Genomic DNA, 13,808 nt, shown 5'->3' with positions numbered 1-13,808 from the left:
AAATATATTTGTTCAGAAGTATAACTTTCCTCTTTACTAGAGCAACTCCCTTACTTATAAGGACCCTGTTCAAAGCTATTCTGAAAGCTAAGGCGGAAAACTGCATCTTGATTGTATTTTAATGATAACTTTGTAGAGAGTGGGAATAATATTCTTCTATTAGTTCAAAATATCGATGCTTTACTGCACATGATCTAGTAATGAACGCATAAAAATTTAAATATACTCTTGACTTAGGGCTAAAAAGCCCTATACTTGCATAATCTTCAGCAGTCAAAGTTCTACTTGTAAGAGCAAGTGGAGCCCTGTTTAAGCGATTCTGAATGCTAAGGCGGAAAACTGCATCTTGATTGTATTTTAATGATATCTTCGCAAAAAGGACAAAATTTTTAAGTAAATGAAAAATATCGGTTCTTTGTTCACACGATCTAGTGATGAACGCATAAAAGTTTAAATTGTGCCATTTAAACTACTTGCGTGTTCTTCAATAAAAGAAGACGCTAAAGTAAAAACCTTTTGAAACCAACCCTTAAGTGCCGGATTTAAAAAAAAAAAACATATGTAAATAAAAATCTGTTTTCTTTGACTTTAACTTTTCATCAACTCATGGGGAAAATACTTTTAAAGAGAAACATAGTTCAATTTAAGCATGGTTTGTGTTTAAAAACAATTTGACAGTGCATTGGGTTTTAACTGAAGAAACAAAAAAATTAACATTAAAAATCCAAAAACATTGATAAATATTGTAAAATTTCTTGCTGTTTAAGTCGGTGGTTTCCGTCCCCCCCCCCATCTGCGCCACATTTGCTATCTTGAAGTTTTTATTGTACCAAAACATATTTATTTTCATATTGTAATATAAGTATTAATTATTTTTACTACATTTAACAACTCATATAAAATTACAAAAAAATAAATGTTTATTAAAATACCACTTAAGTGAAATTAATAAAATGTCAATGGGTTTCCACTTGAGTGCAATTTTTCTCAAACACTAATATCGTAGTGAAGTGATGAAGCATTGCTGAATCTTATTTTTTGACTCAGATTTTTTTCCTATGTATTTTAAAACTATATGTTAGTAACAGCAGCTTGCTCCCCTTAAAATTGTTCAATCAATGGCTCTCTGGGCAGGCGCGGGTTTAAATATTAAAGGTTTAAATATTAACCCACGGACACTGGTTTAAATATTAAAGGTTAATTTATCAAAGAAAACAAGAAGTCTATATTTCTCAAGCATATGCAACAAAAGAAAATGTCCAACATTTGAGAATGCTGTTTTTTTTTTTTTTTTTTTTTTTTTTATAAATTTCCTACAGCTCAACTGCTATTGATTAAATTAAAATTGATTTAATGGCTTCTTCATTAAGAATGTTATTGGTAACAACAGAGCTTCAATTTGTCCTCATAGTATTTTAAAATATTACATTTGATATGTTGCTAAACGGTAACACGTGGGTTTAGCTGTAAGTCAGGGGTGCTCTCCCCCCCCCGGAGCAAATGCGCACCATTCTCAAATACCACGAAGATCCCCCAAGAGCAAGCCACCCCTCTAAAAATAAAAAAATCCCTTAAAAAATACCCCCTTCCCTAAAAATGAAAAATGGCAATGGCGCAGTCTGCGCCAAATCCTCCGCCACCCAGATGGGCACCTCTGTGTTATGCAGTAGTTCCGAAAAAACCCAAAGTTTTGTTTTGAAAAAGGAAGGTCTGTCACTTCGTACTTTTTCCGGGGGGGGGGGCAAAGGGAAAATACACAATGCATATTATGTCGAAAAACAGCAAAACCGCGCCTACCCATATGTTAATGCAATGCATTAATTTCTGAAAGTCAAGAGGAGAGCAGTTACCCCCTTTTTGACACCCCAAAACGACGGATCTAAAAAAAGGGTTTCAATGGTTTTACTAGAAAAAAAATGGTTTGGTTTAGTTTTGCAAAATAACGAGTCCACAATGTTAAAAATGAAGCATCAAGTTACAAAATAAAAACAACGTATGGATTCAAGTGCGAGTGAATAAGTAAAAAGCTATACATTTTATGAATAAGAGCTGTTTAAATGCAACTGTATCTCAACAAAAATTCGCATATCCGACTTTTGAATTATAGAGAAGAAAAAGGGAAAAAACTGGGTTATAAGTTGAAATAAATAACTGCTTTGTGGTAACAAGTAGAAGTATGGGTTAGTAAGTTTCAGTTTTTTTTCGTATGCAGTTAGGCTACGGCAGTGGAGAAAAGGAAAAAAGAACACTTGTGGCGCCATCTATCAAAAGAAATATGAATTTGTTTTCTCTATGTTAAAATCTGCAAAATTACAGGACAGTATCACAAAAAGGTTTTTCTTTTTATCTCAACCAATATACTTATTAGAAACCTCTCTTAAGTTGTTTCAAACTAGGAAATGTTTTTATTTAATGGGGGATATGGATCACCTTTGGTACAGAGAAATAGCCGTCAAATATTTTAGTTCTTTTTTTAAAACTTAGATAAATGTTAAGTTATTAAAATTTGAAATGTTCATCCCCTTCTTTCTTTTTCTCCTTTTTTTCTTTATATATATGTATATTCATTTATTTATTTATTAATTATATACAAAGTAACAGAAATATCAACCATAGATGGAGTTTGCACTGTTGATGAGTACTGGCTCCATTTATTAATTGAATTTTCTGTTCTCCCTTTGATTTTTTGTGCTACCGTAACGCATTTTATTTAAACCTTAAAATCTTTTATAAGCTATATATGCATATATATATGTGTGTGTAAGTAAAGTTAAAAAACGAAAATCTCTAGTTAGATAAAAGCCGATTTTTAAATTTCAGGAGAGCACTAATCTCTTCCCATTCATTCCTATTCAGTTAGTTGTTACTTCATCTATTTGAAACTTGTTTTTTTCTTTTTTTCAAGCTTTAAAATTTTATCATTATATTATGGATAATTAATACACTGATGCTTTTTTACATCGCTTCGACGTGGTACACACTTTATTATTTATTTATTATTTTTTTCCTGCATTTTGTTTTCTTCGGGAACTGCATTTTACAATTTCACAACTATGCACATTCAAGCTAATATTTAAGGTATTAAGAAAGTGTTGACCTAAGTAATAAAATAACAAAAATGTAAGGTATACGTAATAAGTGTTGTCAATGGATAGAAATCGCCAAAACAAGAAAAAATGTTCATTTTAAAAGTAATCTTTGTACCTAATCACAGTATCGAAAATGTATAAAATGTTCTCTTGTAATTACTTATGTAGAAAAATGCGATTTCTTTTCCTCCATAATCTACTGTATTTCTACTTTCAAAAGGGTTAGTCCTTTTCATCGAAAAATAATCAATCTTTCCGCGAATTATCAATGACTTATTTATATATCAAATAAAATGTGTGTGTAACCCTGTTCCCGCGGTGTCTACCAGGTTAATACTGGTGCTGTTCGATACAGTACATCCAGGGGAAGCAATTCTCCCCTGTCTAACCCCCGTAGATAGGTATTGATAAAAATTACCATTAAAACAGGGTTACGAACCTTGGAGAAGCAATTTGAGGAGCAGCTGTGGTGATTTTGAGGAGCAAATTAAAATTTTGCGGAGCAGTCCGGTATTTTGTATGTAAATCAATAAAATAAACTAAAACCACTTATCTAAAAATATTTTTGAGGTTTAATACGCCAATTAAGAAGCAGTATTAAAATATTTTTTTTATTTAATAAAACAGCTTCAAACACTATTTCAATTTTTAAGCATAAGCATCTTTAATTTCTCATATTTACATGTTTGTTATGATAAAATAGCAAAATTGCTATTAAGCTTGAAAAAGTTCGACCGGGATATGCTGGGAAAAATAACTTCTTTGAGGAGCCGCGGAGTTTCGCTATTTTTGCGGAGTAGTTGACAACCCTGTTAAAATCATCAATTGCCGCCCACCGTAGGCGCCAAACGGGTATTGGTGAGTGAAGCAAGCTGAGGTTTAAGCCCTCCATCTCCAGTTATTTTTCATTAGTCTTATTTGAGATCTTATAAGCACATATGAGAACTTATACACACGCCATTCGTCATCTATACCCGGTAGAACTCACTAATTTTAGCATGCAAATTAAATTTTAAGGTGCGTATTGTAAAATTTTCAAGATATTAATCGTCCCAATTCAATACTGTTGTAAACCCTAAAAATAGTAGATTTTCAGTTGTTGTTGTTACGACTTTCCGTAGCGGAGTTGTTTCGAGAGAAACTTTCGGTTTAATGTTCCAGCTCCTACTGAAACTCGAGCTATTACGTTGACATTTGCGGAAACTGATATCCGCTTGGAATATTTTTTTATGGAATCTCCCGATAAACGAGAGACGGGATTTTATGTTGTGTTGTTCACTATGGGTTAATTATAGTTGGCTGGAGTTAAAGTGACTATAAATAGCAGGATCTCTTATCGTTGAATCCCGTGAACAAAACAGAAGTTTCCTCCTGATAACATTATACAGTTTTGAATATTTCATAATAATATGTAAATAATATGTCAGGGATGGGGGATTTTCGGATGTTGAAAGATTTTTAGAAAGTTTTAATTGTGTCTGGAGTTAACGTGACTATAAATAGCAGAATATCTAATCGTTGAATCCCGTGAACAAAATAAAGGGTTTTCTCCCGATAACATTTTACACTTTTAAATATTTTACTATTATATGTTCTATAATACAGCCATTATCAACAAATAGATATTAAAATGAAACGTTATCACTAGGATTTTAGCAAATGTGTATGCTGGCGTGTACTTACATAAAAAGTGTTTGAATTTTGAAAAATTAAACTAGAATGCCTACTTATATCATTAAATATTATTGTATTTTTTCTAGGATTTTTCGTATGGAAAAATAGAAGATAAACGTAAGTAGATAATTAAGGGAAATATTTTTTTTACAAAATGTTATACTTTTGTGTGACAAATAAAAATACTAAATAGTTTGCAGTTCGTAAATCTCTGAAGTAATTATAATTAATATTATATTTTTTTTTTTACTAGCATGATCTCGTTGCTCATCATTTTTTAAAGTTGTTTCAAAATGTTTTATTTTTTAATGAATGCACCTGAATTATTAACAAACTGAAAGTCCTTAAGCCGATTTGAGTTCTTAAAAGAAAAAAAAAAAAACAATTAGCTTAAATTCTTTAGCTATTACAGTGCATTGTTCTGTTTAAAATTTTAGTCTTCTAAAAAAGACTCCTTCAGATACTTTTTATTTCTACTAATCCTCCTGAGTAAATTTTCTGCTCTTAGAAAAAAGCTTTGAAAATTTATCTTGTTGGGTGTAATTATTTGGAATTAATTGAAATAGAAGGTTTAAGATTAGTACTTTCATTTTTTTTAAAAATCCTTGCAATGTATTTTGTTTGAACATTTAGAGTAATTACTGTGCCAAGTATTGTAATTTTTTTTTGTTCATATTCCGACAATTTCGGATTAGACTTTTAAGTTTGTAAATTAATTTGAAATCGAGTATGCATACTGATTGGTTCGTAACGAAAGAACACTTCAAACCAAAAATATTGAGAATCAATTCGTAAAAACGTTTGTAGAATTCCTTTTTTTGAAGCCATACGGTTTCGTTCAATCGCTGCCTGATTTTGTTTTGGTAAACTTTCAAGAACAGAGTATTGCAGCGATTGCTTTTCCTTTTTCGGTTAAAAGAAATGAAAAAAAAAACTATTAATTTCTTGTTAGGCGTGATTCGCTCAGTTTCAGAAGATTTAAAAGTAATTGCTTCTATGAGTGAATTAAAATCTGAAGAAAAAAAAACATCTTAAAGAGAAAATGCAGGTGCAGATTATTAAGTACTATGTGTATTTTTTCAATTTTGTTTTTCAGCTGATATCGAAGTATTGCCACAGCCAAGCTCACAGCCAAAGTCGAGGGACAGTAACTTTCGCCAAACCGCGCCAGCTCCTTCGACGTAAGTACTGAATTCTTATAAACATGCATCTGCAAAGAGTTTTTAATACCTAAAATGCAAAAACATTAGCCCTTTTGCATTAAGAAGTTGGAAAATTCAAAAAAGCTGACTGCACAACTTAGCTCGAAATATCTGCAAGTAATAAATATAGAGCAGCCGAAAGTCAAGGCGAGCCCCTTGTCAGTTTGGTCAACGGGCCTTTTACACCATAAAACTTATAAAATTTATACTATTCCGAATTAGAGCCGGCCCGCACAAAGGTCCCTAGTTTCCCACTAGGCTGGCATGGTCTCTCGTCGAGCCTGAATCAATACTTCATACTGAAAAGAGAAACTATTGAGCAGGATAGAAGTACCATTTTTTTATCATTAAATAATTAAGGCTCTTGAAAATGCACTAATTATCTAATTACTTTACGTATTATTAAGTCATATTTATTATAGTACCCCATTTTAATGACCGCATTAAAAATACGTATATGGCTACCTTTTTGTCTATATTTTACTTTGTATATGAGACAGTAGTGACTCGAACGTAAATTTTTGAGAAGGTGGAAATATTCAATTTACAGAATGAAACTCTGTTTTTCCAAACAATCAAGTGCGAGCATGTTCGCCAAAACAACTAATGAAAAGAGACTGTAGACATCATTAAAAAAATGTATTGCTTTTTTTTACTATGTCCAAATTTTCGGAGCTGAATCAAAATTTGCCGAATAAGGTAATTTTTTGACGAGGTCACCGCCCGTGACCTCTCATCGAGGCTTCCTTGATTTGAAACTATTACGGAGTAGTTTATTCTGAGAACTTACTCGATTTTTTTTACCTCGATTTTTATTGTAAATAATAGTTTAAAATACGTTATTTTTCATTTTCAAAATTTTCCTTTCCAGTTAGCCATTCATATTTTACTATCAAATAATATTTCATACACATAAAAAACCTACCGTAAATAACAGGTAGAAACTCGATAAAACTCGCGTAATTTTTTAAAATTAATGTTTCCCCTTTCTTTTTGGTCTCTCATTTTCGAGTGTATTAACTGCATTCAAGGAAATGTAAATAATTTTGATTTTAAATTGTTGATCAGAGTTGAGAAAAATAGTTTATCAATAGTAAAATTTTGAAAAAATTTGCTCTGAGTACCAATTAACTAGTGGTTAATTGTTAAACTTTCATTGTAAACTAATCTATTATTTAAACTTTGAATTACAAGTTTATTTGTATTGTCTAAAAACCATCGGATTGTGTAAAATACTGAAGTAAAAATCGTCCATAAAAGTCTGTCTTTTAAAGTTTCTCATTAGATTATATAGAATATTTTTATATAGAATATTTATTATATAGAATATTTTTATAGTTCTTTTGCCATCTGTGTTATATTTCGTTAAATGCTACTTATTTCAATTTTTATTGTATTGTATACAATTTATCTTTAAAGCTTATTGGTAAAATTTCTATGATAAAATATTTTCATGTTTCAAATTTTAAGTAATTTTGTTTCGTGAAAATATTTAGACAAAAAAAAGGGGGGAGGAGGATTCTTTAGTTCTATTTGTGATTATTATTTTTTAATTTCCAGTTCTAGTCTTGAAAGTAAGTTTTATTTTACTTTAAATAATTGGGTCTCGCGAGATAGTATTTCACTAGATTGGGTGAAGGTAAGTGCTATTTATTTAATTTATTACAAAAATCGTGTATTTCAGGTCTTGGAAAAAATCGAAAGCAATCAATAACTTAGATCAGAATAATACAAAAGATGTTTTGAAGTAAGTTATAAACGTTTTACTGCCTTTCATTTAGCGCATTTTCCATGACAATGTGACTTCTGAGCTGATATTTTAACGCATTTTAGTTGAAAACATGAAAATATTTCTTTTAAAATCTCATTGTGGTTCAACTATCCTATGAATCTGATTTTAAACATTAATATCACTAAATAGGGGATAAATAACTTAACTTTATTGAGGCTTAATTTAGAAACATCAGAAATTCGGTAAGTGACTTTATCTTTCCAGATCGGAAAGATTGGCACAAAAACATTCAAGCCCACAGCCGCAGCAAGTCATCCCGCCCCAACAAGGCCTATCGACGCAGCCTCAACAAATCCATGCACCCCAACAGCAGCAATTCCACGTTCCCCAACAGCAGCCTTTCAACGTACCTCAACCGCAATTTCATGTACCACCACAGCAGCAGTTCTATGTACCACCCCAACAGCAGTTCCATGTACCGTCGTCGCAGCAATATCACGTACCTCATTCGCAGCACTTCAACGTGCCTCAACAGTACCACGTACCACAAAAATACCCTGCGCAGCAAGTCTCGGGTTTGCAACCCCAGCAAAAACCTGGCGTACACCAAGAGCTATCGAAAAAAAACCGCAGTCAACGGATCTGCGCCTGCTGCCAAAGAAGAGACTACTAATAAGTAAGTCGTTAAGCTTATTTTAGCTTCACTTATTTTATGCATTTAAAAAACTTTATTTTATCGAAGATTTGAACCAATAGATCTATGTAGTTACAGAAAATTTAAATGGCAGTCTTTTAGGTTAACGGTATCTAAAAATTACTTTCCTAGAAGTTCGGCCTTGTGATGTAGAAATGGCTGTCCCCATTTTTTTTTCTTAAGTTATTTTTGATACTTTGGAGATGTACAGCCAAAAACTTAATTTTTATTCGATTTACTACAGAAAGGTTTTTGAATCTAAGCTTTACAAGTTAAATTGCTTAAGAGTAGTAAAATAAACTTGCTGGTGGCACTGACAAATAAAACCTTGATCTAGCAATTAACCCCAATTTTCAGTTTACTGCTCCAACAATGTACTATCGCTTAAGAGAAAACTAAGTGAGCGATAAATGTAAAATTATTATTCGTTCTTCAGGATAAAAATGGAATTGCTGCAGTTGAGTGTAAGAAAGTCAGTATTTAGTCAAATCATTTCATTTTCTTTCTTACGTTCATATTAACCTGTTTTTTCCCTAACATAATGACATTTTGACAGTAATGTTAGAAATTTTACTCGTCTAAGCTATACCGAGATTTACGGTTTCAAACTCTTCGTTGATATTCATATTTTCTTTTTAGAAACTTCTTACGTATATTTACTTCTATTCTCATGTTAACAGAGCGAAATTGCTGTAATACCGCCCTCAGGCATGCCAGATAATGTCCCTTCTACTGTTCTTTTCCCTCTTCAATTTCAGAGTCTTTTTGCCCCCACCTAGTTTCTTTTCCTAATAAATATAGTTATACTTCAAAAAAAAAAAAAAAAAAAATGAACAAATGTTATCCCTTTAAGTACTCTATATTTTTTAACGAAGCCGCTTCAAAATGTTTATATTTTTTATGTGCACACATTATTATAAAAATATTTTTAATCAATTTAAAAAATGACGTAAGAAATTACGCTTAGTATGAAAAAGCTCATAACAAGCTTCGAGGGAAAGTTCGACTTCGCATTCGTAGAACAAAATTACTTCTTTACGAATTTTTTCCAAATTTTATGCAGGATATGGTCACTGGATTGGCAAAATAAGCCTTGCCAAGGGCTCCCGGCTTTTAGGAGCCCCAAAATGGCTACAACTACTTTAGCTAAAGGTTGAAACTGGTAGGTTTGACTGAAAGGGGTCCCGAAAAAGTGTTTGGCCTAAGGCCCCTCCGTATCATAATCGTACCCTGATTTTATGAGCAACTGACTTTCGGCAAAACTCTTTCTTGATTGAAATAGAAGGTATGTGGCTTGCAAACTGGATGAAGGTTCATCATGCGAATCTTTGTACCGGGCCCCGAAATTTCCCGGGGCGGGGGGAGAGGTCTAATATCAATGCAAATCGGAAAAGAACAAAAACCACGCCTACTTTTTGTAAAAACGCTAGTTTTTGCAAGGCAGGGGGACATTGACCCCCGTCAAATGGCAGGCTTAGCTACGTAGGATTAAGTCCTTATTCCAAATTTAAAAACTAGTAAAGGAGACTGTCAGGTTACTATGCCAGTAAATGGCCAAGTGAATTTCATCGCACAGAATGAAATAAAAATCAAATGTTATTTGCATATATTTTATTTGACCTGTAATATATTCGCAATTTACCTTTTAATCACTCTGATTACTTGAACTCAGCATGTCGTTAGACCCACTCCATTTTCAATACTTTAGATTTGGATTTTCCACCCTTTACCCTTTTCTCCTGAACATTAGCTTTTCTGAACATCCGTTTTCATCTCTGGCTTTTTCCATTTCCCAGCTCAAACAAACTCATGTGACTTAAGAACATCCCAGATGACACATTTATAACATTTAAACGTTTCATAAGCGTTTTAAAGTAGATGATACAACGTTAACAACCATTTTACAACGCTTATGAAATGAAGTGTGCTACCTGGGATATAAAACGTAAACAACATATTCCTATAGCATTTTCCTCAGGTATATAAAGCTCAAGCGAATCAGCCGATACACAAAACTTAACTTTGATACATATATGAGCAGTTGAATTTCACACAATACAAAATAATTACTTAACTGGTACCATGTCACACTTTGGCTTTTAAAGGCTCATTAATAACTGAAAATGGAAACCCACATTCTTTTTACTATCAAAGTATGTACTTTTTTGCGTTTCATAGCTTCTGTTATAACTTAAAATACAACATTAACGCAGAATAGTTTTAAGGTTTTACAGCCACAAAAAGTAATTTTACAGTACTTCTGCTTTTTGCGTTTTTTTTTTAAAGAGAAAATATTAGTTAAATTTCGTATATTTTTTTACTTAGTTACAATGCTTCAACACCACATGCTAAGTATCAAAAAAAAAAAAAAAAAAAATCACTTTTGAATTTTGGAAGTTCGAGTTAGCCATTCGGTGATGCGTTTATTCATTAACTAAAAGGCATCTAAAACAGTTTAAAAATCAAAATGTAACTAAACTATTTACAGATTTCTAAAAAAAAAGGGGGGGGGGAAATAGTTGTGTAACTATAAAATCATACATTTATGCTATCTATGTTTAAGATAAAAAATATAAAAAATTTTGGGGAAAACAAGTTTTTCGGTAAAATAAAAACACCACCGTACTAGAAAAGCAAACATAATCATGTTAAGACTCTAAGGAGAACACGGAATCTGAAAAAAAAAAATCAAGTGAGTAAAATGTATAATATGCAATAAAATGGATTTCCATTCAATCTAAAGTGTAGTGAAAGTGCTTTATAAGTGCTGACTTTTTTTTTGTCGAACATGACTCGAGTAAGTACGGGAGGTAAAATATAGAATTTCTTCAATACCAGTACAAATATACGATGAAATCTTTACGGTTATGTAAAAAAAAATGTCATTGTTAATAGCATGAGACATGCTCGACAACAAATGAACTAAAAAATAACTCTGAAGTATCAATGAAAAATACGGCGCAGTTTATTTACAATATTGGTACGTTACTCTTTCTTTACAACGCAATCAGCTGATTTTCCTTTCTTTGAAATTGCTTTGTGCTACTCCGAGTAAAAATTTTTTAACGCTATCGGATTTTTGTTTTCTTTTTGGTTTCATATGTTCCGATCATACGGATAGGTTACTTGGGCGAGGAACCGTCTTTTAGTTGAATTCTGGAAATACGTTAGCACATTATGTACCTATATATAATAGTACTTTTTATAAGTATTTTAATTTGAAATCTAATTATTCAGGAGTGCTCAGTTGGGAGGGGGGGGATTATGGAGCAAACTGGGGCCGTTGCAATTTTTAGGGGATACTCTTCTCTTTTGGAAAAGGGCGTTTGCTCAAGAGGGATCTCCGTGGTATTTACAGGGGAACACCCTTGCTCTTGGTGTGGGAGGGGGGGGGGTACCCTCGAATTACTGCTCGGATAAATGTAAGTAAACGCTATTTTAGTCTATGGCTTTTTACTGATTTTTTTTTCATACAGTAAAATCAATTTAAAAGCAATGTTTGTGCATCCGAACATTCAATTACTTGAAATTAATTCTGATAACTTTCTCTCTGACGTATGATAGCAACTTTATGTGCATAGTTTTCTGCGGAAATTAGGTACATTATGTTCTCTGGTGAATGTTTTTATCTTCTTCAGAGCTTTTTTATCATCAATCAAAGAGAAAATATATTTTCCAACTTTTATTGTCTTACAAAGGTATTCATTTCCTTTTGTTATGGCACTACAGCCTTGCGTGATGTCCTTCAACTTGTTCTGGTCAAGTAACTCGAATATTTTTTCCCCTGTGTATCCTTTTATAATGCACATTAATTACACTAGTGATTTTATTTAAGCTTGGCGGGTCTTCTGCTTAGTTGATCGAGATACGATCCGCTGGGTAACTTTCTAGTTGCCTTCCTCAGACGTTTGTACATCCTTTATTTGTATGAGAGTTTCGACATCTTTCGACGCTGTATTCGCTAGGAATATCAACATTGGCAAATTTTCTTTAGATAAAAATTGTTTCTTCTATAAAAAGCAGTTCCACAGGAAATATTAAAGGAAGGCTTCACGGCGATATCAAAATACTTACCATGTGAAATCCCTTCATGCCAAAATTATATTTAAAAAAAAAAAATGAATTCAGGTGGAACAGATAGTGGGAGTAAACAAAGCAACGTGACACTTGGCGACACCCTTGTCTGATTGGCGATGGGATGGCGAAAACAGCGCCAATCAGATAAGCGAAATGTTCCTGAGAAGAATCGCCAATCCAATGAGCAATTCATGAAAGTGGCAAATGTTGGCACCAAACAGCGACCCTCATTGTTTACATCCGCTATTAATTCTCCCTGAATGCACTACAGCAACAAAGCTGATTGGAATTCTGTTCTCATGGTTTTATTTTTGGTTGGATCAATGTCTTCACATTGTATAGTGCTGCGCGTATATTCGTCATTAAATGTGAATTTTTCCTTTGAATTAACGTTAGTATAAAACTAATAAGCTAATAATTTAATGAATAATATTTTGCATTTTATTTTCTTGAACTCGAATTTGAAATTTAATTTAATACATAAGTTAATTAAAACACTCGGGGTAAAAAAATATCTTTTGCTTACCTTCAGCGGTGAAGGACGAAGGGTGCTAATAGGCATATTGCACTCCTAAGAAAACAAAAAAAGTGATGGTTACAACTCAAATATTTTCGTGAACTTTAAACAGGAATAAGAACCTTTATTTTTATGTCTTATTCTATACACTAATACTAATTATTACTTTTATTTTCTTTCAAAATCGCTCTAGCATACAATTACTTATTTAATGTCATATTATAATGACTAGTATGCAAGACAATTCAAATTATTCGGTGCCACGGCTTCGGAAACGTTTGGGGAGCTAGTAAAGGGTACTTAAAGCAGTTCTTTAACATTTTAGTAAAATGAATTTAAACCACTTATTTTTTATTTGTAGAGATTTTATATGGTGAGTGTCACATTTTAGCCGTATGACTTTCTGAAGTTGAAACTTAAAAGTCAAAATTTATGACAAAAATTAAATAACTAAATAAAAATTTAAAAAAAACATTGATCTTAATTAAATCCCTAAAATTTATTCATATGATTAATAATTAGCCAATATAACCAAATATACTCAAAACCCTCTCCGCATGATAATGCTGGTACTAGTGCATCCCTCAAGCAGGGGTACCCCCAAACTCCCTAAAGCCCCTTCAAGAACGTGAAACCCCCTCAAAAACGAAAAAAAGTCCCTGAAAACAACATTTAAGCATTTAAATAGTGTAGCGACGTGCCCCCCCCCCCCCCCCCAACAACTCGAGGACATCCCTTCCCTAAGTTAAATGTCATATAAACTCGCTTAGAAAATCTCATCATAGCGCGAGGACTGTGGGGTTAGAAAATCGCAATGCGGAGT

The 13,808-nt window shown here is 32.5% G+C and overlaps 1 protein-coding gene across 1 annotated transcript in view; it reads left to right on the top strand.

Annotated features, from left to right (window-relative positions):
* Positions 1-5,865: 5,865 nt before the first annotated feature.
* LOC129219289 (dentin sialophosphoprotein-like) overlaps positions 5,866-13,808 on the top strand; it is a 181,085-nt gene continuing 173,142 nt past the window's right edge. The window contains 2 exon segments of the mRNA XM_054853626.1: positions 5,866-5,944; positions 7,962-8,373. Of these exon segments, the coding sequence (XP_054709601.1) occupies positions 8,054-8,373 (320 nt within the window). The 5' untranslated portion in view covers positions 5,866-5,944; positions 7,962-8,053.

The sequence above is a fragment of the Uloborus diversus genome, chromosome 3, assembly GCF_026930045.1.
Source record: "Uloborus diversus isolate 005 chromosome 3, Udiv.v.3.1, whole genome shotgun sequence".
Lineage (NCBI taxonomy): Eukaryota > Metazoa > Arthropoda > Arachnida > Araneae > Uloboridae > Uloborus > Uloborus diversus.
Note: the sequence above shows the minus strand (reverse complement) of the source record. Positions and strands in the feature narration are given on the sequence as shown.